The 23,504-nt window shown below is 40.6% G+C and overlaps 1 protein-coding gene across 5 annotated transcripts in view; it reads right to left on the bottom strand.

Annotated features, from left to right (window-relative positions):
* CARMIL1 (capping protein regulator and myosin 1 linker 1) overlaps positions 1–23,504 on the bottom strand; it is a 187,118-nt gene that overhangs the window by 21,555 nt on the left and 142,059 nt on the right. For 3 of the 5 annotated variants that reach the window (XM_053981796.1, XM_053981769.1, XM_053981787.1), the window contains exons 28-32: positions 22,509–22,596; positions 19,717–19,866; positions 5,761–5,778; positions 1,785–1,851; positions 1,271–1,467 (exon numbers count right to left, since the gene is read on the bottom strand). In XM_053981796.1, the coding sequence (XP_053837771.1) occupies positions 1,271–1,467; positions 1,785–1,851; positions 5,761–5,778; positions 19,717–19,866; positions 22,509–22,596 (520 nt within the window). The remainder of the gene's footprint in view (positions 1–1,270; positions 1,468–1,784; positions 1,852–5,760; positions 5,779–19,716; positions 19,867–22,508; positions 22,597–23,504) is intronic. The other 2 variants (XM_053981804.1, XM_053981779.1) reach the window with 1 other exon arrangement.

The raw sequence follows: 23,504 nt of genomic DNA on the forward strand, positions 1-23,504 counted from the left end.
TGAGCATTCCCACAACACTGCACCATCATGGGAAGTAAGACTTCTCTACAAGGAGTGACCTTTTTGTTGCTGTTGAAGAAGACACTGCACATGCAAGTTCCATGCCTGGTAGTGAAGCACTTGCCCCTCCCACACCCCCACTCCTTCCACCTCCCTGCGCTGATGGCACAAGATGCGCTGAGCTTGGAAGCAACTGGGAAAACATGTGTGTTCTGCAGCAGTGGAACTGGGAGAGTAAACACAGATGTGTTTGCACTACTTGGAGACAAATCCATTCTTCTGCTACCTCTAACCTTCCCAGTGAAGCACAAGGGAATGGAAAGTTGGCTTGAATATTCCCTTTGCTTGAATGTTTCTCCCTTTCCAAGCAGTACAAAAAGCACTCCACTGCCTGATACGATCTTCCCCAGCATTAGGGAAATTTTCAAGGATCCTCTCAATTGGAAATCCTCAGGAAGCAGAAGAGGCCACAGGCATTTATTGTGAGGCAGCCTAACACAGAGAGGCAATGGCTGCCCCTTGATGGGGCTATTTATCATATCAGCTGTGCTCTGTTGCTGTGAGATAACTCTGTAACTCCTCCAGATCTGTCCTCACATACCCTGAGGACACACCATCACAAAAATAAATCTTTACTGATGCAGTGTGCCAAGGAAATGGAGCTGTGGGAACTCCACACACGTATATTGAGTTCACACCAATGCCTTTCGTGAACAGACAGTGCTCTTCTGTTTTGCCTTTCTAAGGCAGGCTTCAGCATAAAAAGCAGATCTGTGACTATGCAGATTTGCTGGCCCAAACACCATCTTCAGTTTAGGAGCTGTGGGAAGCTGGGTGTCACAGAGCAGCTCCTCTGAGAGCTGATAGAAAGAAGAATTCATGCCAAGTTACCTCATCTTAATGCAGGCAGAAAAAAGGATTAAGACTTTACAAACCCTTGCAAAATAATTGAAAAGTCTCATGATATTTTGTGCATTTCCTGTGAAAGCTCCAAGCACCTCCAGAAACTGCTTCCATGAAAAAAAAAAAAAACAAAAGCAAAATAAAAAAGGATAAAACATATCCTGGATTTAGGCTGTGTCAAACAAGATAAAAAGCTTGTAATAGGGATAGCACACTGAAAGACATGAATACCAGAAGAAAAATTAAGTAGTTGCTTATGGCTTTTATACCTTCAACCATTGTCCTCATTACACTGCAAGACCTTGCAAGACATGGCAAAAAGCAATCAACACATGACATTGCCAGCAATATTTTAATGTAGACTCACTGCTGCTTGGCTGGGCTGCTGCTTTTTATTCCTTTTGGGCCTTAATTTTGTAAAGTGTTCCAGCTTCCTTCCTTCTTCTGATGGCAGCTCTGAAATGAATCCAGAAGTTCTTTTGTCTGGCCTGCTGGAAGGAAATGGTGGGTCTTCTATATGGATAGGTACTTCTTCCAGTGCTTTATCTAGATCAAATTCCATTTCTAAGAGAAATCAAAACTTTCTAATTAGATTTAATGTGATATTTAAAACAAAAGACAATGCCATTCCTCTTTTTGGTGGCAAATAATTATAAGTATATTCAGGAACTTAGCCACAACATCTCTGTGAGCGGAGAGAGCACTGTGAGCAACTATTTACTATCAAACACATTAGCAGAGTCCCAAAACAAAGCAGCCAGTGTGGGCCACAAATGCAGTCCAGAGGGAGGGAGAATCACCTGTGCTATTCAATCAAGAACCATCTAGAACCACGTCAGGCAAGCAAAGAAACAAAATGGTTTTAAGGAATTCTCACTTACCAAAAGCTCTGGACACTGGCCGGAGCATTCTACTGTGGATGCTTTTCCTTTTTGATTTAGGAGTCATCTATCAACACAAAACAAAATAAAAATTACTTTATGGGACAAAAGAAATTACAACAAAACAGTTTTTCAAGCCTGTGAACCATTTAAAGATCTGATTTGATTTAACACCAGAAGGGAATGGGTTTTTTCCTCGCTCTCTTATACATTCAGAACTTTTTCTAAATTTATATTTTAACTGACTTTGAACAGAACCAGGGAGGTAATTCATTTTTCCCACTAAAAGTGCAGGCTGCACACAGGATGATTACTGAAATTGTCCAGGCATTAAGTCTTTGATCTCCAAGTGTAAAACAAGGGAACTATTAAAATCTCACCTCTGCAGAGATCACAAGGGACTCATTTAAGACTTAATTACTTTGTCCAACATTGCAGTTAATGACAATACCAGGAATAGTCTACCCCTTGTTCTGGCTTCTATTTTTGATACAAAATACACTTCCTCAGTTCATTTGTTAGTGGCATGTTACTGGGAATCTCTGTTTCTGGACAGCATCACACAGCTCACCGAACTTCCCTAGGAAAACGAGCCCTGGAGAATACAGCTCTCCTTCAAAAAACAAAACCACCATGTCAGTGTTGGCAGTATCTGTAGCAAACACATGACTTCCCTGGACTTAAGACACATTGAGAAGAGGTAGAAAGATCAGTATGCATTCAACACAGTTACTCAGTTACTGCTATTAGCCTTCTGATCTTCACGTTGTCAAAAAATGAGTACGTAGCCTTAAGAGCACAAATACCCAGGCTTAAGACTCAAGTTCATTCTTTTTGGAAGAAAGTTGTCTGTCTTGTCTTGACTGAAGCCTTCTGAAAGTTTGCATGGTGCAAAAGACAGTTTTGCTCCAGGAAATGGATGCATCACCACTTCCAAATCTCAGCATTGTCAGAGTTTTTGTTTAAAAGTTGAACTGCACGTTTTCTCAAGAGCTAATTTAAAAATCACTGAGCTTCTATAAAGATGGGCTCCTTTTGTGGTAGAGTTGTACATGCTGGCATTAGTGATACCATTAACCTGCTAGTCTTGAAGCCTAGTGACTTCAAATCTAGTGGCTTCAAATTCTGGAGTATGAATCAGCAAGCTGTTATGGCTTGCCACTCATTAACAGAATTGTTAATAAAGGTAGTAGTATCAATTTTATATCAGCCAGAAAAAAACATTAACATTTCAGACAATTCATGAACTGTTTAAGGCAAACATTTGCTAGTTTTTATGTATGGAAGGTTCAGTGCACAGACTTGCATGTGCTGAATTCATATTCTCAAAGTAGTCACGAGGATCACTACGCCACTACTCACATGCTCAGGGTTATGACAGATTTTTGTGACTGGACAGCTATTACCCATGTTCTCAAGACCAGAAAAGGACTTGAAGACTACAGAGTAGGCAGTGATAGCACTGCCTGGGCAACAGAACTCTGGTTTTATTGACATGTACATTGTTGGGGGAAAAAAGATACTTCAGCTGTTGCAGGTTTCCACCTCCACATTTGACAACCATCAGTAAATGACACAATAGTTTAAAGATAAGCCAGGAAGTAGTTTGCCACCTGAGTAGACTCACTCTGACACTAATGATCAGGCAAATGTTGCTGCATCAAAAGGTCAGATGCTACTTTCAGATTTACCAGTAAATTAAAAGCAATGGGTTTGATGGTGAATGGCTGGAGAGGTGCTGAATTTTTTCAGCCACAAGTGCAGTGGACTGTGCAAGAGGTAGGCAGCTGGGCAGCCTCTGAACTGCACACCTCCACAGCTGTCCATCCATCTGCCAAACCTGAAACAACCAAAGCATTCACACCTCATGTAAGAAAGAGTTGAAGCAACTCAGCATTTGGGGGACAGCAATCACAAGTCACTGTCAGTAGTCCTAATTTCATTTCCAGACACAGCCCATTTCTCTTGTGAAGGCATATTCACATGCATTTTGGTCTGTTTCCTGGTTTTTTTTTTTTGGTGGTGTGACTGGAAGTTACATTTAGTAGATACAGCAATTCCTTTGCTGAAGAAGACCAGAAGGGAGGACAGAAAACACAGCTGATGGAAGAGCTCTGGTCACTCAGCAGATGCACAGCCATGGCCAGTGTTCTGAGTGCCTGAACCAGACAAGCTGAGAGCTGCCCTGGCACAGGGCACCAATGCAACACAGCACAGGGCAAGTTTTGAGGTTCCTGTGCAAGGACTGGTATGCTCCAAATACTTCTCCAACAGCCAGGAACAGAATGATTTCATTTTACTTCCCAGACAAGAAAATGCCCCCAGATGACCCTGCAGAGCTTGTGCTGATGACCATAAGCCAGTCTCTGCTGTAACTTACTGTCAGCTTGGCATGGTCCATCAGCAGCTCGGTTGCTGGGGATAAAGGCAGAGGGATAGAGATGCTTCCCATTTGCTTTAACAGCATGAATAACAGCTCCACATACACTTTTATTTGAAAACCTTCTGTTTTCTAGCCTGTTTAGGAAGTGCACAGATGAAAGGCTTCTTGCCAAGTGAACTTTCTAGATCACATGCAGAGCAAAATGGGTCAAAGCATTAACTTAAATAGGCCAGTGTGCTCTTTTACAAAATATTAGGCTTAATCTCTGCTTAACATCTCAGCCACCACACAGTCTGCTACAGCAGCAGTGCACATGTCATTGCTAGAGGAGATATCTGAACACCCCAGCCTGACTCCCATTTCCTATATTACATGGAAGCAGTTCAGCTTTGGCAGAAGCACATCTTCTGCCTTCTCACCGCCTCTGGCCCCACAGGCACAACGTGGCTCTCCGGCCTTATGCTTCCCTTGTGGCCGTTAGAATCCCCTCCTCTCATACGCAACTTCCACAGACTTTCCATTCTAGCACACCACCTCCTGAATTCTTCCTTGTTTTGCCTGCTTTTCCATGAGCACATTGTAGGCTGCTTGGCAGGACAGATAGAAATATTAACTGCATCTCTGGAATTTGAGAGGACCTCTTGGAAGTCTTCATGCACCTATGCCACTGAGATCTCAGGAGATGGCTCCATGAATGTACCCTTCTGCAGTAGATGGGAGCCAGCAAATCTCTACCACACTTCCAAATAAGGGCTTATTTGCACACTGTCATGTGTCCTTGCTAACTTTAAGCTCCCACGATCTCTTCTCATGATCACTTTTCCAAATTCCTCCCTTCTGACTGCCTTCCTCACAAAACTGTCTGAGCTCTCTGGAGTTTTCTGAAATTGTATTACCAGCTGTGGAAGAACATTAGTACCTTGGGAATTAAAAACAACAACTGAAATTGTTCTGTTTTGAATGCTAGAAAACAATGTACTTTCAGAAAGAGGATCTCAGATATTCTCTTTGTTTATACAGATAATTGAAATTACTCTCAGTGCCGAAGGATATACTTATTTCCATGTTTTTCTCCTCCTACTTCAAAGTAATTTCTATTAAATCCTATTAGATACAGAGATGCTCTGTGACCCTCCTGTGACTTTCCTTTCAGAAGATTTCAAACAAACTAATGAACAACTTGCTGCTCCCTCTTGAAACTTATCTCCCCAACCAGACTCCCTTCAACATATAAGTTTTCAGCTTTGAGAACATGTTAAGGACTATTGTTTCATTAAGCTGTATGATGCTTGCACATAAAACCAACTCAACAGACTTTCCTTCTGAGCAGTAATATTTGTGCTTATACTTCCAACATCATCACTCTGCTTTGGTTTGGTCTTAAAACCAAGGGATCCCTTAAATTCAGATGCTACATTAGCTGAACCTTTTTGTAAATCCAATCTCATTCCTGAACCACTGTCTATTTCATTTGTAGGTGCAGATGGATGGCACTACAGTCTCCCAGGAGACTCTCAAGTCAGTACAGAGGCAAATGGAGCACAAAACCATAAACAAGTAGGCCAGAAACAGCAGAGCTAAAAAAATACTTACACTTGTACAGCAGAGAGTCTCCATGCAGCAAAAAAGAAAGAAAAAAGAATATGAATGGGGAAGACAAAGCAACAGCAGTTCTCAGGAAAGGAGGCAAAACCAGGAATCACCAAAATAAAGAAAACTAAAGCCAAAACACTTGGAAGTGTTAGCAGGAAAGGTGACATGCAAGAATGGGGTAAAATCCCTTGAATTTGGAAGCGCTATACGAATTTGTATTTCCAGAGGATAACCAGAGAAATATGTGCTCTCTTGTTTGATCTACATTGGGACAAATTAAGGTTTTCTGTCATTTGTTTCCAATATAAGGCACTCGCCATAGTGCCAACCTGCCACCTGCTGTCCCAATGTACTGTGTTTTTCCATTTTTCTGGCACCAGTAGCAAGAAAAAAAATGTAATTCTCCTACTTCCTAGTCTGAAGGAAGATTCTGAATTAAAAATTGCTAGTTTGTTGTGGTGTGCAAGCAAGCAAGGAAAATAAAACAAAGCTTCTCTTGAAGGAATGAAAAAGGATGGAAGTCTGTTTCCTCAGGTTTAAATAAGCCTAAACAAAAGCAACAGTATTTCTCCTTCCCATAAGGAGGCTTAGAGGCACAGACTTTCAAGCACTTTTGGCACATGAGAAAGATGCTGTTTCATGACTAAAGCACAACCTTTTCCCTTCAAAAACTATAAGCAAAAAAAGGAAGCAGCACAGCCATCACAGGAAATGAAGCAATCCCAAATGCCATATCTCATCTCTTCTATGGCTCAAGACCAACCATACTCCTCCCGAATTCAGGGTTAGAACAAACAATTATTAGAAGTGTGTTTTCAAGTTGAATGGGAACTGCTATTACAACACTGCAGGTGTTAGCAGAATGTGGCAGAAGTAGTGGGTCTGGATTAAGCACCTTGTCAAGAAAGTGCTGCATGTTCTTGCAACCAGCTCCTCTCCTTCATTTTCCTGCTGTCCTCAGGGTCAGTTGTTTGTTGGGGTTTTGCCTCAGGGTTTTGGGGTTTTTTTGCCTTCATTTTCTTTTACCCTCAGAAACTTTGGCTTTATGCAAGAGTTTTCAGCTAGCAGTGATTCCGGCAAACCACCTCATTACTCCCGTTTTTGTATGCTATCCATGCACACATACACTCTTGACTCAATTTCGCTGTCAGAATCTTTGTTCTCTCTTCTCTTGCCCATCTTCTACACTACCAATCACTACAGCTGCCCTGAGATTGCTGGAGAGACTGCAGAACCAATTGACAAACATCTCGAAAACTGATACAATCTTTTAAAAAGTGCTCCTGCACACTTCAAAAAATACACCTGCAACACTGATTCCCTTTCAGCCAGCATTTGTGGCAGTAGTCCAGTGTTTTCTGTTTATTTAATGCATAGGCAGGAAAGTTATTTGTATTATATATGCAGCTGGAAATGTGATTAGGACCAAAGTGCAAAGTAACACACATAAATGGAAGCAATCCCAGAATCTGAGGGAGTTTACACTCTATGGTCCTGATCCAACAAGGGCTTATGGAAACGCCTACCTTCCACACTTCAATCATCTCCCATCTACTGAGGCACTTAAAAGGTGCTAAACACCTTGTGGGTGGGGAGTAAGGAGGGAGAAAGAGGTGCACAGCAGGTTAGACAAGGAAGCACCATTAAGCAAAGCAAAGACCAAGGGACTTGCCTGAAGCCACCAAGGAATCTGGCTGCTCTGCAGGGAGCCCTAATGCCAGTCTTCAGACCCCTGAAGCGCTACAGACCATGAGGTCTCTCAACCTTTCCTGCTTTGTTTGCTCTCAGCATAATTGCAATATAAAGTGGTCTGCCTTGCAGTGTACATGGACCATCCTCGAAGATGAAATACACAACCAAAAATCCCAAGGAAATTAAACCCAAACAAAATCAGAAACTGCATCGGGGAATTCTAACTACGTGCCAATGAGGTTTGAGATGTCATAAAAATATTTCAAAGGAATTTTACAGAACATATTTATCCACTGCTATACCATTTCAGCTGTATGCATTTTGTGGGGTATGCCTTTTTAAGAAAGAGGTGTAAGAAAACTAGGCATTTTATCACAAATCCTGTTGTTTTCTTTTGCTGTAAGGAATTCTGACCTGTAAAGCTGCCATGACACCAGTTCAGTCAACCAATGTTTCCCGTGTTTCCTTTAGTCTCCTAACTACCTCTGACAGTGTCATACATATGTTGTCTCATTAAAAAAAAAAAAAAAAAAAAAAAAAGACAAAAATTTCTTAACAAAGCAGAGCAGCAAATTGACCAGTTCTGGTTCTTGCACATGACATCTTTGGACATGCAGGTATCTCACCATCTGTATAGAAAACTTTTGGAACTAGCAAGTTGTTATTGCTTACTTCAAATACAAATGATTTTATGATGTGATTTCCAGGGTGAAATCCCCCCATGTGGCTTCCAAAATTCAGTGATGCACTTCCCACTAGCAGTGACAGTAACCAGAGACACTGTCCTTAGAATCTGCCCCTTGAGTGCCATTGACCTTGTAAAGTTAAATGCAATGCTAAAATCTATGACACCTAATGGAGTATTTTTCAGTAGGCAGGAGAGCAAAGCCCCTCACATGAATGTAGGGGCTATGCTTGTTCATATCAGCATATCAGTCCTTACCTTCATATGTCAGAGTTCTGTACTCTATATGGAAATATGATAGATAGATAGATAGATAGATAGATAGATAGATAGATAGATAGAGTAAATAGTGTAAATAAATATGGCATACAAATAATCCATATGTGAGTTTCAGGAGTATGTTTGCTTCCTTCCCTCCCTGAAGAGCTGAATTTCTAGAGAAGGAGCTATGGGTTCAGTATTAATTCAATTAGTCTCATATAAACCAACCTGACCTTTAGAATTCCTTTGTACAGAAATATCTTCTGAAAGAAAAGGAGTAGCACTACAGTAAAATAAGCTCAGTAGATTTGCCCTTGAGCTTGTTATATTTTACTAGCCAAGAAACCTTTGCTTTTCTGCTTGCTGAGATGTGGCACATGTACTCTGATATTTCATCAAGCATTTCAGTATTTTCTTTTAATTAATAATTCTGCACTTGCATCTTTTGAGTAATGTAAAATTCCTGCTAATAAACATTCCTGCATAAAAACAACCAAAACTTACACTATGAAGAGTGAAAAATCAGACACACAAATTAAACTGAGTGGTTCCTAAAATTAATAAACCAAATGTTTAATTCCATATTCTGAATTAGTATCCTGCAAGGAATTCATGCCTGCAACTACCACCTGCAAAAGAAAAAGCAATTCTCCATAGCATCAGTTTTGCTTTCTATTTGCTCATAAAGAGGTTAACATCTTCTACAGTACCTGGGCTTCAAGATGATCCAAGAGGATAGTTTCAACTACATTACTTTTGCTTTTATAGTTATTTTAATAAAAAAACTAAGTGCAGAGCAGAGATCTGCTGCAGGTCAGCTAGCACAAACTATATCTTAAAGTCACCCCAACCTGCTCGCTTGTCATTGTTTATTACCTTCAGCTGGCAAAAGCTGACCCAAAAATTACTTTGTTCATGACCTAATCTTCCATACAGTAAGAATAAAAAGCTCTTAAACTTGGCAAACATGCAGGGGTGGACAGCTATTCAAGATAGCCTTAGGCAGTTCTTTAACAGCTACCATATGTATCAGGTGCACTGGGCAAGAACATCATTAAAGCAGCTCAGAGGCAATGTACTCCTGAATGGGTGTTCAAGCCAGGAAAAACAGGGCTTAGGGCAACTTGATCTAGCAAAGGAATTCTCCTGCCCAGGGCAGGAACTTGGAACTAGTGAATCTTTAAAGGTCTCTTCCAACCTAAACCATTTGATGATTTTATGAAAAGAACTATTGTACCTGTCTGCCCTGGAGCTTCCCAGCACTGAGAACCAGCACAACTTCTCCACCTCTCCTTCCATCCAACAACCTGAAGTGAACAACTACCAAAAGGGTAAGCAGTTATCCGGACAAAAAACAACCAGTCATCTTTCCACTGCTGTCAGACTCTTTGTGGGCAGATGATGCATTGTTTGTGGTGGCATTTGACAGGGGAAATGCTACAGGTATTACCATTATTACAGTGAGTTTACCCTGGAGGGGCAAGTGGACTCTATGCTCAGAATTATGATGGGAAATTTTATTCTTGAAAACCCAGGCACACTTGAGCTATTGTTATTTTCTCATAGAAAATATTGCTTCAGACATCTCTCCAGCATGCACAATAAATCTTTATACCCCTCAGACACTTCAAAATATACTTTATGAACTAAAACATTAAAAAAACCTCTCAACTTCCTGAATTTTAAGTCCTGTCTATACTAGATCAAGATATTTTCCTATTGAAAACAGGAAATATCTTGACAGGCAACTAGTAAATATTCTAAGACCCTGTATGAGAAACTGAAATACTTGAGTAGAGTATTTGAGTTTCTTCTATAAAACAAACTGATGGAAAATGTCAATCATTATTTTCCCAAGAGAGGATGGCAAAACCCAAAAGCTGACCTATGCAGTGATGACACTAAAGTATGACACATCATTTAAATAATGCTGCTTGGTCAGATAGTCATGGGGCAGCACATGAGCCTAGGAGGGACAGAAACACAATGAAAAGACTGGAAGATGCCTACCCTGCAAAGCAGGGCTGCTCATCACAAGCATGGAATTAAGTGCTGATTGTATAGACACAAACTTCCCAAGAGTATCTAAATACCATGGTATTGGAAATGACTCATAGCTAAATTGTACCAGATAAAATGAAGTTCTGATCAGCTTTGAGTGAAGCCAGCCTGACTTTTCTATCACTTTGTTCTTCTCTCATTTTTTTTCTTTTACATTTCTTTAATATCTGCATACTTGAAGATTCTTTCACCTGTTTAAGTGTGAAAGATTTGGTTTCAGATTAGTATTCTAGTCCTGCCACTACTGACCTCAAAAATTCACACTAACTTGATCTAACACGAGATACGATCTCACTGCAGAGATATATGCACCACTTTGCAATGAGGCTTTAGGTGACCTGAATAACATCCAAAGAAAGTATGTTTTCCTCTAAGTTCTCCTCTAGTCTAACAGAAAAATGTTTTGAGAGGAACCCTGATATATTTATGAATAAGGCTGTGTGATGCAGTGTCAATGATAGCAGTGATGAGACTTGATGACTTGGAAGCTGTCTTCTGACCTTTTGGCAGTATGTATACTTGATTTTATTTATTTATTTATTTTGAAGTTCCTATTCTGGTAACCCAGCTTATCCTAACCTACTTTTCCTTGACAAAATACAGCAAAGCCTAATGGTACTCTGTAACTGCCTGTCCTAACATAGACTTTATCTCCCCTCTTCCTGTGAGGAACTGTTCTTTATCCCTGCAATATGAAGTATCAGTGTTGCAGAGCAAAACGTGGCAAGCCTCACGTTCTTCTGGGTGAAGTGAGAACTGTGAAGCACTCTTAGTGAGACAGACTCATGCTTGTGCTATTTTCAGTAGGTTCTCCAGATTTCAGAGTAAACAAGATTTCCCCAGACAACACAGATTAAGTACCTCATGCCAAGTTGTTCATCTGAGATGCTGGAAGAATCAAAAAAGCAGCAGAAACGACTACACAACCTATACAGAAAACTCCTCAACCATTTGAGAAGGTCAGCTTGACAGATGCTAATTGAATTGGGACACATCATGGCTACAGAGAGATGTGTGCTACAGAAATAGCATTATCACAGGTTATTCTCATGCTGCTTGCTGTTGTGCCTCTGCCAAAGGCTCCAGAGCAGAGATTTTGGCAAGAACTAATCCAAAGGAGCTCCTGCTGATCTACCAGGGAAATAACAAGAAGAGTCTTATAAGCAGAGGCTGTGGGAAGATGATTCTGTATCTGTTTGTGCTGAGCACCAACTGACTCCATGGTTCTGCTGGCAAAAGGGATCACAGGAGTGCCCCGACCCAATCTGTGCAAAAGGGCTTTGCCCTCATAACCTGTTAACTCTACCTGGAGCAGGTAGGTGAGTTCTGGGGTGCAAGCAAATGCAGGCAGGGACAGTCACCTCTCCACCAAGTAGAGGATGGGTGTCCATCAGCAGGCTGTGACAGCCCATGACAGCTAGCTGGTGGTGCCTGCTGACATGCCTGTGCTGGCAGACTGGGCATTCAAATTCTTGCCTACAGAGTGGCAAATGGTTGGATTGTGCAGCCAGGGCTGGCACTACCCACAGACTGCACAGCTGCACATTCAAGACCTTTCTGTCCACCACAGACAAATTTCATTGTAGTAACTCCCTCTTAAAATCCCTGCAGGGAAGTTCAGCTCTCAAGACCAGTGTTTTAGTGAGTGGTTTGTTACTGAACTCTCCCCTCCATGTGGCTTTTTCATGACACATGAAGTAAACCAATGGAAGCTCAGCATCAGTAAGACAATTACTGCCACAAAGGATATAAATGCCTTCTTGTTCCCAGCTGGGAACAGGTTCATTTTCTTCCTAGCATCTAGTACAGCGGTGTGTTTTGGATTTAGCATGAGAATAGTGTTGATAACATGATGGTGTTTTTAAATGTTGCTGAGCAATGCTTACACTAAATCAAGGACTTTTTAACTTCTCATGCAGGCCTGCCAGCAAGGAGAGTGGGGGTGCACAAGAAGTTGTGAGGGTGCACAGCCAGGAGAGCTGACTGCAGCTGACCAAAGGGACATTCCATACCTTATGGCATCATGCTCAGCTTATAAAGCTGGGAGTAATTGGCCAGGAGATGGTGGCTTCTCCTCAGGGTCTGGCTCAGCATCAGTCAGCAGGTGCTGAACAACTGCATCATGTAACACTTGTTTTGTACATTTTTTTCATCATTATTACTATATCCCCTTCATTTTCTGTTCTACTAAACTGTTTTTCTTTTCAAACCATGAGTTTTTAACTTTTTTCTGATTCTCTCACGGATCCCACTGTGGGGGAGGTGAGCATAATGTTCAGCTGCCTGCCCGATTAAATCACAACAACTACACGCCCTCCTCTCCATCCCCAGCACAAATCTGGGTCTGCTAAGGCACCAGTATTACAGGAAGACAAGTGCCTGGTACAGGTGTCACCACCCAAACAGCTGCATTCCACAGTTCTTCCTATAACCTAAGCAGAAATCAATCTCCAAATTTATACTACTTATTTTTCTTAAACATAAATGCAGTGCTCTTAAGCAGTTCATCACATTCTTCATTTACTTCATATTGTGCCAATAATGTACCCTAGATTATGAGAAACAGCTTTGAACTCTAAGAAATCTCAGCTGGTTTAAGAAAAAAAAACCCAACAAAACTATCTATAAATTATCCATCACCTCCTTCCACTTAGAGACCCAAGAAAAGACATTGAAAGCCAGGTTTCTTTTAGAGTCTTTCAGCTGGGAACATGCAACCCCTCATAAGCCTGTACTCTGTAGTCTATACATGTATCAAGTATTGAATAAACATGGGTAAGGGCAGTGAGGATGCTGCTAAACTATATACAGAGGAAATCAGGAAAAGATAGGTAATAAATATTCACTATTAAAATTCATGTATTCATAATTCTAATGAGGATAACACATAAATTGCAAATAAACAAGACATTCTGCAAAATGATCTCACTGATTCCTTTTGTATGGCACTTTCTCAGCCACAGCACTGCATATGCAGGGAAAGGCTTAAGGAGGACTCTGGCACTGTGCTTTGCTCCTCCTGGTGATATTTCCATAAACTGTCCTAGTTCAGGGTGAGTCAGAAATATGCCTGGACTCCCACTGAAGTAGATCTGCTCACATGCCTGTGAGCCTTTTCAGAAGCCAAGAACACTCTCACATACCATAATGCCAGTTTCTAGCTTCCCACAGAGTGCTGTATTTACTGCACATCAAAGGCCCATTTCTGCTAATGCATACAAGAGAGAAACTCAAGTGTCACAATCAATTTCATCCAGCATTCATCCAGGCTGCTGCCTTTGCCCTTATCCTTGTCTGCTTGTTTCTGCCACTCAGGATTTGTTTTGTGGACTCAACCAGGGGACTAGCTGGTCTGTAAACTAACCTGGGAAAGAAATCCTCCGTGAAAAGCTGAACTGTCAGTCGAATCAATTCCCACACCCAGTTTGTTGTGAGGCTGTGGGCAGGAAAGTGCGAACTGTGTACGGGGGAAAGTGGAGATGCTCATTTCAGCAAAAAGAAGATTTTTGCTGGATTAAGTCAGTCATAGAGCTGGAGATTTATTTATGGCACAGGAGAACATATAGAGTCCAATGGGAAACAGGGTTTATTTGCAGTAGATGTTCAGTCTTTCATCCAAAAAGCTGAGTCTCTATGCCTGAGACAATTCTGTTGCAGGTAAATAGAGAGCAGCAAGAATCAGATGTGGTAGTAAGTCAGGGCACACCAGAGAATCTGTGCTTTGGTTTTCCTTCCTACAGCATCAGTGCATGTGTTCCTGAGTGTGCACCAGGATCTCCTCCTCCTGCCAGTGAAAGCAACTGAAGAGGTTTCTGTTGTTTTAAGTCAAACTTGCTGTAGATGGGGAAGGGGCCAGGGGTTGGGGGTGGGTCAGAGGAGAAGAGCTTACAGGTGATGCTTTATGAGTTTGGGGTGTTCTTTTTGGGTTCTTTTTTTTGGTTGTTCATTTGTTTCAATAATTTTATTTTTTGTGAGTGCCATTTTTTCCTTTTCTCTGAAAACACTGAGGTCCATACACTCCTGTCCTTCAGAACACACAAGGTCATAAGTTTTCATGTGAATACAGGACTTGTCTGCTAAATCTTTGACAATGGCTAGCCAGGAAAAACATACACCACCAATCTACAAGTGTTCTGCTATTTCTGCAAACTTTCTTCTCTACTCTACAGGTGAAGTCTATTGTTCAATAAAAAACTTTAATATAGTGCTCATGAATTTCTTTAAACTTTCCTCCATTGAAATCACAGAACAATTTCTGTGGTTAAAATTAGAAATAGATGAAAAATGGCTAGCACTCAATATTCATCACAGGCAGTCCTTTCCTATTACCCACAAGCATTTTTTTCAAACACAATTTACCAAGTGTTTCAATCCTACACTGAAATGCTTTAAAGAAGAGTTATAGGCAAACTTCTGTATTAGAACCTGCAATTGCTTTACACGTTTCAAACAACTTCCTACCATACCTCTTCATAAAACAAATAACCTCTACTTTACTCTAAAAACAATACTTATCCTGGCTGTATCTTGTTACTACCTATACTAATAAAGTTATATTGCTGAGAGAGATATTTTAAAAAAGAGTGGATTGTTAGCAAAAGAAAAGCTATTTCTTTCAAAACATCTTTAAATAGTGTCTCGACTCTATTGAGATCTATTTAGTACTCTAGAACCCAAAATAACATTTAAATAGCTAAAATAAAGACTTTAGAAAATAACTGTTAAACACAATCTAACAAAGATGCTCCGCTGTCTTTTAGTGGGGAATGTGCATTATTTATTATTTCTTACTTCTGCAAAGTACTAATGCACATGACAATTAGAAGCATTCTGCAAATTAAAATCAGACAGTATCTACCTACATGATTACACATACCAAGACACACAATGTTCAGTCTCAGTAAAAAAAGGGTGCCTTATTTAAAGTAAGTTTTAAAATGCATGCATGAGTTGAATATGTGGTACACTCATCATATACACACAGGAAAATGTAGACAAACCATACTATTTTATGAACTTAATTCATGATTGAGTCTAAGCTCTGCAAAGCAGGCCACGGGTTTTCCTTTCATCTGAGAAGAGCAAGTCATTTTCTGCATAAAGATTTTTCTTTCCATCTTAGTTGCACACAACTTTTATCTAATTACTCATTACCATCAGTGCTGCTCTAATCAAATGTAGACAGCTAAGACAGCTGTAGATTAGGGAAGCATCAATTTACTGTAGTGCAGCTCAGGGAGATCAGAAGCTCTTGGATGTGTAATGTTCCAGCAATCTCATCCTACGCTGGACCACTCAATTGCTCCCAGTGTTCTTCACAACTCATTTAACAGACTGGCAAATTCTGGTATGACTGACAAGTCTTTCATATTATGGGCTCTCAGGCCACTGTTAAAGGCTGGATAAGAAACTTATCCTAAGCTGAAGCTAATAAGTGTTAACTGCAGAGTTTGGTATTTAGGAAGCCCTAATTCTCACAACAGAAAATACTAGAAATAACACGTAAGAGTCTATTTTTCAGTGATGCATTTTGTGAGCCCATTTGTGATATTTCATTCTGTCTTGTCTGTGTTGTTTATACATATCTAAATTTCTTCTCTGTCAGGGAAATTCTCCCAGCCACAGCCACTCTGCACTCTGCTTGAGAATAGGTGGGCAGGCTCTGAAACAGTGCCTGTCTGTTCCCTCTATCACTGGCAATGGAGGTTTCAGATCCCTTTGCTGCCAGTCCAAGTGTTCCAAACTTTTCTGTATTCGGCTTTCAATCCACACATAAAAACAAATAGCTCATCAACATTTTGTTACCAATACACCCATCTCACTCCCAGTCATTCATATAGCTTCAGTGATATACAATCTACCTACAGCCATAGTCAAATGTGAATCCAGATCCAGTTTTTCCCCACATTGTTGAAATACAGCTTCAAGGGAAACTGGTAAATAACAACATGAGGCTGTATGGTTTACCCCAAAATACTGATCATAAATAGGCTTGATGAAGGAAACAAGAACAAAGAATTGATGAAGATAACAGGGGTTTGCAAAACAAATCCTGTTTTGCAAATGGGAAACAGCTTTCCCCAAATTGAGGTCCAAGTTCAGTGCCTCTCTTTTATGACCAAAATCTCTTCCCAAAACATCTTGACAGCCAGCTGGAGCAAGGCTGGGCTTAGAATAGGCGAGTTTTGTCTGGCATCCCAGCAACACAATCACCCTCATGCTACTTTCCAAATACTTTTGGCTATAGGAGATTAGGCTCCCAAACAAGCACAATTCACCAAGCTGCAATTCAAGGTTTCAGGTTTGAGCTTTGCACACAGCCAGGTGCATCTAATCAAAAGGCTAAGATCTGCTTAAGGATTTCCAATAACCAAGCAAGGCACTGTCCTGGACTAATGCCACTTTGGAAGTAATATCTAAATATCTACTTCACATTTAAGATTAAAAATAATCAAAATTAATTAGGTTCCTAATTATAGTTCATAAAACCATATGCTTCTCTTTCTAGTAAAATCTCTCAGCAACATATCTGTGTCCTGCACTGACTGGATCATAATGCATTCACTGATGCCCCTTTCAGAGGGTCCCTTATTTCCACACAAATACCTGTGTGACACTTAAAAGCTGCCACAGATAAGGTTATGTTTACCAAGAGAGTGTCTGAACTCTGTAGGATTTTCCCATAGCTAAAATGAATCACTTGGAAAGTGCTCTCTTTGAAGTTACTAACTCCACACAGAAGATGCATTCTTAAAGTGCTTTTAGTCACAAGAAACTCAGTGAGAACACTAGCTCAGTAAAAATCCCTGTCTCACTCAGCCTTTAGGAGCTGTGTCATTGTGTCAATGTTGAAGTTCAACAAGGCCAAGTGCTAAAGTTCAACAAGTCCTGCATGTGGGTTGGGACAATCCTAAGCACAAACACAGGCTGGGCAGAGACTGGACTGAGAGCAGCCCTGGGTAGAAGCACTTGGGGGTGTTTGTGGATGGGAAGCTCAACAAGACCTGACAACATGCACTCACATCCCAGAAGGCCAATTGTACCCTGGGCTGTATCAGAAGCAGAGTAGCCAGCAGAGGGAGGGAGGGGATTCAGCCCCTCTACTCCTATCTTGTGAGAATCCACCTGGAGTGCTGCATTCCAGCTCTGAGGCCCCCAGTTTAAGGACATGGACCTGCTGGAATGAGTCCAGATGAGGCCATGAGGATGATCAGAGGGATGGAGCACCTCTCCTATGAAGACAAGCTGAAGGAGCTGGGGTTGTTCAGCCTGGAGAAGAGAAGGCTCCAGGGAGACCTTACAACAGTACCTAAAGGGCACCTACAAAAATGCAGGATTATTTACAAGGGCATGTAGTGATAGGAAAAAAGGAGGAATGGCTTCAACTGAAAGAGGGTGGATTTTGATAAGAATATTAGGAAGAAACTCTTTACTATGAGGGTGATGAGGCACTGGAACAGGTTACCCAGAGAAGCTGTGGATACCCTGTCCCTGAAAGTGTCCAAGGCCAAATTGGATTGTGCTCTGAGCAACCAGGTCTAATGTTCTGTCCACAGAACATGATCTTTCATGTCCCTTCCAACCCAAACTATTCTATGAATTCATCTATCTGTATGTTTTTACAGCAGCAAGCAACATCATTTGCAGTCAGGATGCAAAAAGCAGCTCTGAAATATGGATTACAGTTTTTAATAAATGGATTCTTTAGCACTGACTAAGATTACTGTCTCATGTTTATTTGATGCTTCATTCTCTTCAGAAATTAGATACTGATGAGAATCTGGGTCACAAAGGTATTTGAATCTCTGTGCAAGATGAGGGTGAATGAAGAGAATTAAGGCATATAAACACTTCTGAAGATAAGTACAGTTAGCATCTAATGCATATTTTAGAGAGTGTAAGCAGCATCACATTTCCATTATTTTAATATGGCCAAAGTGAAAGACAACAGCAGAGTGATATGATGCTTTCATATAACCATGGTGATATGAGATAAAGACAGGAGCTATTTTTTTTACATTTCCAGTATTACTATCCTTAACAGGCTGCAAGAATAAATTTAAAGGCAGAGTGTGGGGTGTCAAAACAAGCCTTTAGTTTAGTTTTCTATATATGAAGCCAGCATGCATAAACTAACTTACAGGTACAGTGTTCAGATGCCACATATTTTACTGGGCTGTCTCTCCCGTAGGAGCTAGGGCTCAAAATGATTACTGCATGTTGGCCACAGAAAGCTTCTGGAACATGATAGTACCAGTGATGAACTAGATGATGTAATCAACACCACAAGCCTCACAGGGATTTGTGGTGCTCAGACAAATATTGTATCAAATCAGCTCTCAGTGTAACAGGAGATTTGGAAGGGAGAGAGAGAACCTATTTTAAGCTGGTATTTGCAAGGACGGTGTGCTTTTGTTTTACAGATAAATAAGATCAACAGATAGCTGCTGGAGATGGCAGCAGCCCTGCTGCTCCTTCTCTTGTGCTGTCTGACTCTGCAGTATGTTTATTCAGGGAGCTGAATCAATAAACCTACAAAAAGCTGCAACCAGCTTTTCTGCCATCTTAGCTTCTGGTGAAAGAACATGGCCAAGGAATCAGGTAGGAAGGTAGAGCAGAAAGCTCATCCCTTGCAGGACTGACCACCTATTAGACTGACTAATTTGTAATAGAGAAGCACTTCCTAAAGTTCCTGTCCACTGTAAAGTTCCCCAACAGACTGAGCTGAGTGGAGGGGAATTTGGAATTGAGAACAGTTATATTTGCAATCACGTGGGATCACATCTTGTAAGGATGATGATATGGCACAGAGCCATCTTTATTATAAAGTCACACGTAAATCAACTTCTGTTCATGGTCAGTAACATAACTTTCAGGCAGAAATATTTTTTGTCCCAGGTGAAAGTAACCCAAGCAGAAGGAAGACAAAGGCAGAAAGGTTGTTCAATTTATTACCTCAGCTGAAGCTCTGTGAATCTGTGCCCTGTGAAAGATGTGGTTATTCTACTAGCAGTGTAGCAAGGGAAAGGCCCTTGAACAGGCACAAGGAAAGAAGTGAAGAAAAGGGAAAAGCTTTTCTTCTGCTGAGCACCAAGATGCAGCTCAGGCAAAATCTTCCAAGCTAACATGTACTTATTCTAGAAGCTAATTCCTAATTTCAGTTTCCTGATACCACGAATTCACTAAATCATATTCTGAAAAGCATCTTCCCTCATTACCTGTGTGCTTAACCACACGAGCTGTGGAATGTGTCTTACCATACAAGTGTCCAGATCCTCCAAACGTTCTATCTCTGTCAACTCCTCAACCGTGATCATAGAGCGTTTAGTGGGTTTTTCTTCAGCTAACTCAATCTCCAGTGATTCTTGCTGTGGAAGTGGTTTGCCACGTCTGGTCAAATGGTCAGCCTGGAGATAAAGACAGGAACACACCAGTCAAACATAAAAAGACAAAGAGAACCCAACCAGAAAGTTTACAGGATTTTAGTGATCAGAAATCCTCGAAGACCAAGTACAAAAGGAAAGCTCAGTTGTGTTGGCTAGTCCTCACACTAGTCTTATAAAGAAAATAGAAGTGTGGAAGGGAAGCTTTTTCTTGAACTGTTTTTTTAAATTAAAAATGGCATGTACAATATCAGCCAATATAATTTTCATAATTATTCAATAGCCAAAGTGTTATAATCTGCTCTTCATAAAAACCCCACAGTTTTAAATACCTCAGTTCTGTTTCACTGAAGAAATAGATAGGGAAAAGCTGTATCAACAGTAAAGTATATTTTTAGACCTGTCTAGCAAAAACTGCTACTAGGACCACAGAGAATGTTATAGAAACCACCCTGGGTTGTATTTGGAATGGAGTGGGATCATGATGTCATGAAAGTGATGAAATATTTTATAGTTCTTTGGATAACTAAAGAGAATATTAAACAAACATCTGTTAAAAGCTGATATTTGAAGATCAACTGTCCCAAATCAGTTGGTCACAGAAGTCTTCAAAGAGGCAGTGTAGTCCACTGCTTCACATCAGCAGAACTTGGGACAACCAGTGGATTGCTGTTCTGTTAACCATCAAAAAAGGTCAACAGATGACCTGAGTTGATTATAGCTCATTTAGTCTGGTGTCTACTTAGGAAAAGCAACTGGAGAGCTGCTATGAATTTATCTTCAAGCACACTAAAATAGCTGCAATAATAATTAATGCTAATTGTCATCTCATTAGGCAAACTGAGGTCTTGTCAAGCAAGGTTTATTTTTCAAAGTTGCCTCAAACACTACTATGCCAATGCAACAAACACAGACATTTGTGGGTGGTTGAATTAGTAGAACATGACAGTCCAACTTAAGGAGCTGGCTGAGAACTACATCAGTGCATTTAATCTTTGCTGTATGAAGAAGTAGCTGCCAGCTCTCAGATTGCAGCTGTCAGTTGAAGATTAACAGTGTCAAATTAGACAGGAGTTTCTCTAGCAGCATTTTTGAGATCAGTACTCCTCAAGGTTTTCATCAGTGCTGTATCATCTCAAAGAACCTAGAGCTAACAGAAACACAGCAGAGTTAAATGGTGAAAGGGACACGTTAGTCACATAGGCCAAAATGGATTACAACCCAAAATGTACAATCATTCATTAGAAACCAACAGCACTGGCAATTAACCAACTTTACAATCTTGAAAAGCAACAAGTATCCAGAAGCCTTTAGTGGGACGGAGGTCTAGCAAATCTTGTCCTAAAAATGAGCTGCCACTGAAACTCTGACAAAAGGAAGGAATTCTTGTATTTTTGGCTATGCAAATACAAGGAATAAGGAATACCAGGAGAAAAACAATTTCATTCCTGTGGACTGTGTTGCTTAAAACACTTAAATAGTCTGTGTGGTTCTGGAAACCACAATTTTAAAAGCAATTTCTTAAGCAGTTGGAAAAATTGCAGAGGATTTTCAGCAAAGTGACTCAAAGGCTGGAGAAAATGACGTACTGTGCAGGAACCTGGGCATGTCCAGGTTGTGCAATACCACTGGACAGACACAGCCCAGTCCCTGCTCATTCCAGCTGAGCCTCCTCCAGGACAAACTCATTCATGTGGTCCCTCCCACAGCAGGCTGTTGCTGCTGCATAGGCTCCAGATACCAGAAGTTGTACCTTTGCACAATGCTGCTCTGTATTACAAAGATGCATGCTCAAGTAACTCAGTCTTCCATTAAAAAAAGAGGGAAGGGAGGGTAGAAAGAGTGATTTGTTTTATGTGTCTGAGGACTTTCACAGAGAGGAAATAAAGAGAAATATATATATTTCCCTTATCTTGGGGAGAAAAGCATCTGAAAAAAAATCATGACTGCAAGTTGAAGCCAGAGAAATTTCAATTAGAACTGAAGAGCAACTTTAATCAGAATGACCACCCACAAAATTCTTTAAAAAAAGAGTACTGGATTGTCCTTACAAAACCTCGTTGCATTAGAAGCAAAAAAAAATTTCTGTGGATACACAGTTGTTTATTTCTTCTACTCTTGATGAGGCAAATACCTATATAATAAATATCTGTGCCTCCCAACAGCTCAGGACCTTTAAGTAACAGTGCTTCCCTTCCTACAGTCCGACTCATTTATCTCCAAACTGGATACCCCCATTTCTGAGGTAACCTCAAAACGTACTCATTCAGGGAACAAGGTCTCAGCAGTACCCAAAGAATTCTAAAGAATGAAATCTTAGCTCTCATTTCATGATCAGTCAAGCCTTATACTCTCACCTTGATAAATACTAGGACTGCTCTTAACTAACAACTCAATACTGCATTCTGATAGCAGTTTTAGTTCTAGATCTGACAACAGCTCAAAAGATAATAGGACAAGTATATAACACATCTCTTCCAAGGCTGCATCTTTCTTACAGCAAAGAGGCAGGAGCCCCAAAATTATATTTCAAAAGATGTCAGGATGTCAACGAAAATAAGACCAATTTCAAAATAGAGCTGTCAAAGGAGAAACCGAACAAGTTATGAATATAAATGGCATTGTTGAGATCTGACATATTAGATATCAACCAAGAAAAAACTCACCAGTTTGTGGTGGCAATGGGAAAGTGCATCCAGGATTTCATCTACAACTCGGTCAGACAGGAAAGAAGCCACTGTCAGCTTTACTTCACTGTGTGAGGATTAAAAATGAGAGAACTTCTTAATTTTCGTCTTTATTACACATTCAACAGTGTGACGATTATCCACTGTGCTGTCATTTTATTTGAAGTAAAACATTAGAGGGTGTCAGGATAAATGACTGCAGGTTTCAGAAATAAACTCATGAATCACACAATAAACACAGGAGCCTCTGTACCATATTTAACCTGCTTCTCACAGTTTTCCATGAGATGAAATGAAAACATCTGGGTAAGAGAGCTGAATAAAAATAAGAAGTGAAACTCAGAGAGGAATACTCCTCTGCTAAAATCATACAAACATGCATCCCAGACGAATAGGATTAGGACAGTGTTGCCTATAGAACACTTCTCCACTAAACAATTAAAATCCATTGATTTCCTCAATTCTTTTTTTTGTGTTGATCAGCCGGTAAGGACAAGTGTACAAGGCCGTTTCTTCAGCCAATGCCATCACAACTTTGCTTCCTCTTTTGCTCCAGGTAACCACTTTCTGCCTCAAGAACTTCATGTCAGCCCTTTTTCCACTGCACAGACATTTGTGGAACACCACCACACCTGCACACTGAGCTTAGGTTGCCCTAGTTAGTTCCTAACTCCCTCTCAAGGAAATATGTACCTTGAATTGCTCCCTTGGGGTCCCATCTTTGGTGACAGCACCAAATGCTCTGGCTGTGTAGGGCAGCTGATGTGGAGCCAACAAACATGACTGCCTGAGCTGCAGCCCAAAGCTCCACCTCTGCTGCCTCTGCTTTCAACACCAACTCTTTCAACTGACATTTGCCAGCAAGTGACATGATTTTGGTTTATGGTTTTTATATGTGAAATGAACTGTATTGGATTAACAAAGCTATTTCTGTCTGGGGCTAGCATTACTGCTGCAGAGAGCCTGGAGAAAAAG

This window comes from Vidua macroura, chromosome 1, assembly GCF_024509145.1.
Source record: "Vidua macroura isolate BioBank_ID:100142 chromosome 1, ASM2450914v1, whole genome shotgun sequence".
Lineage (NCBI taxonomy): Eukaryota > Metazoa > Chordata > Aves > Passeriformes > Viduidae > Vidua > Vidua macroura.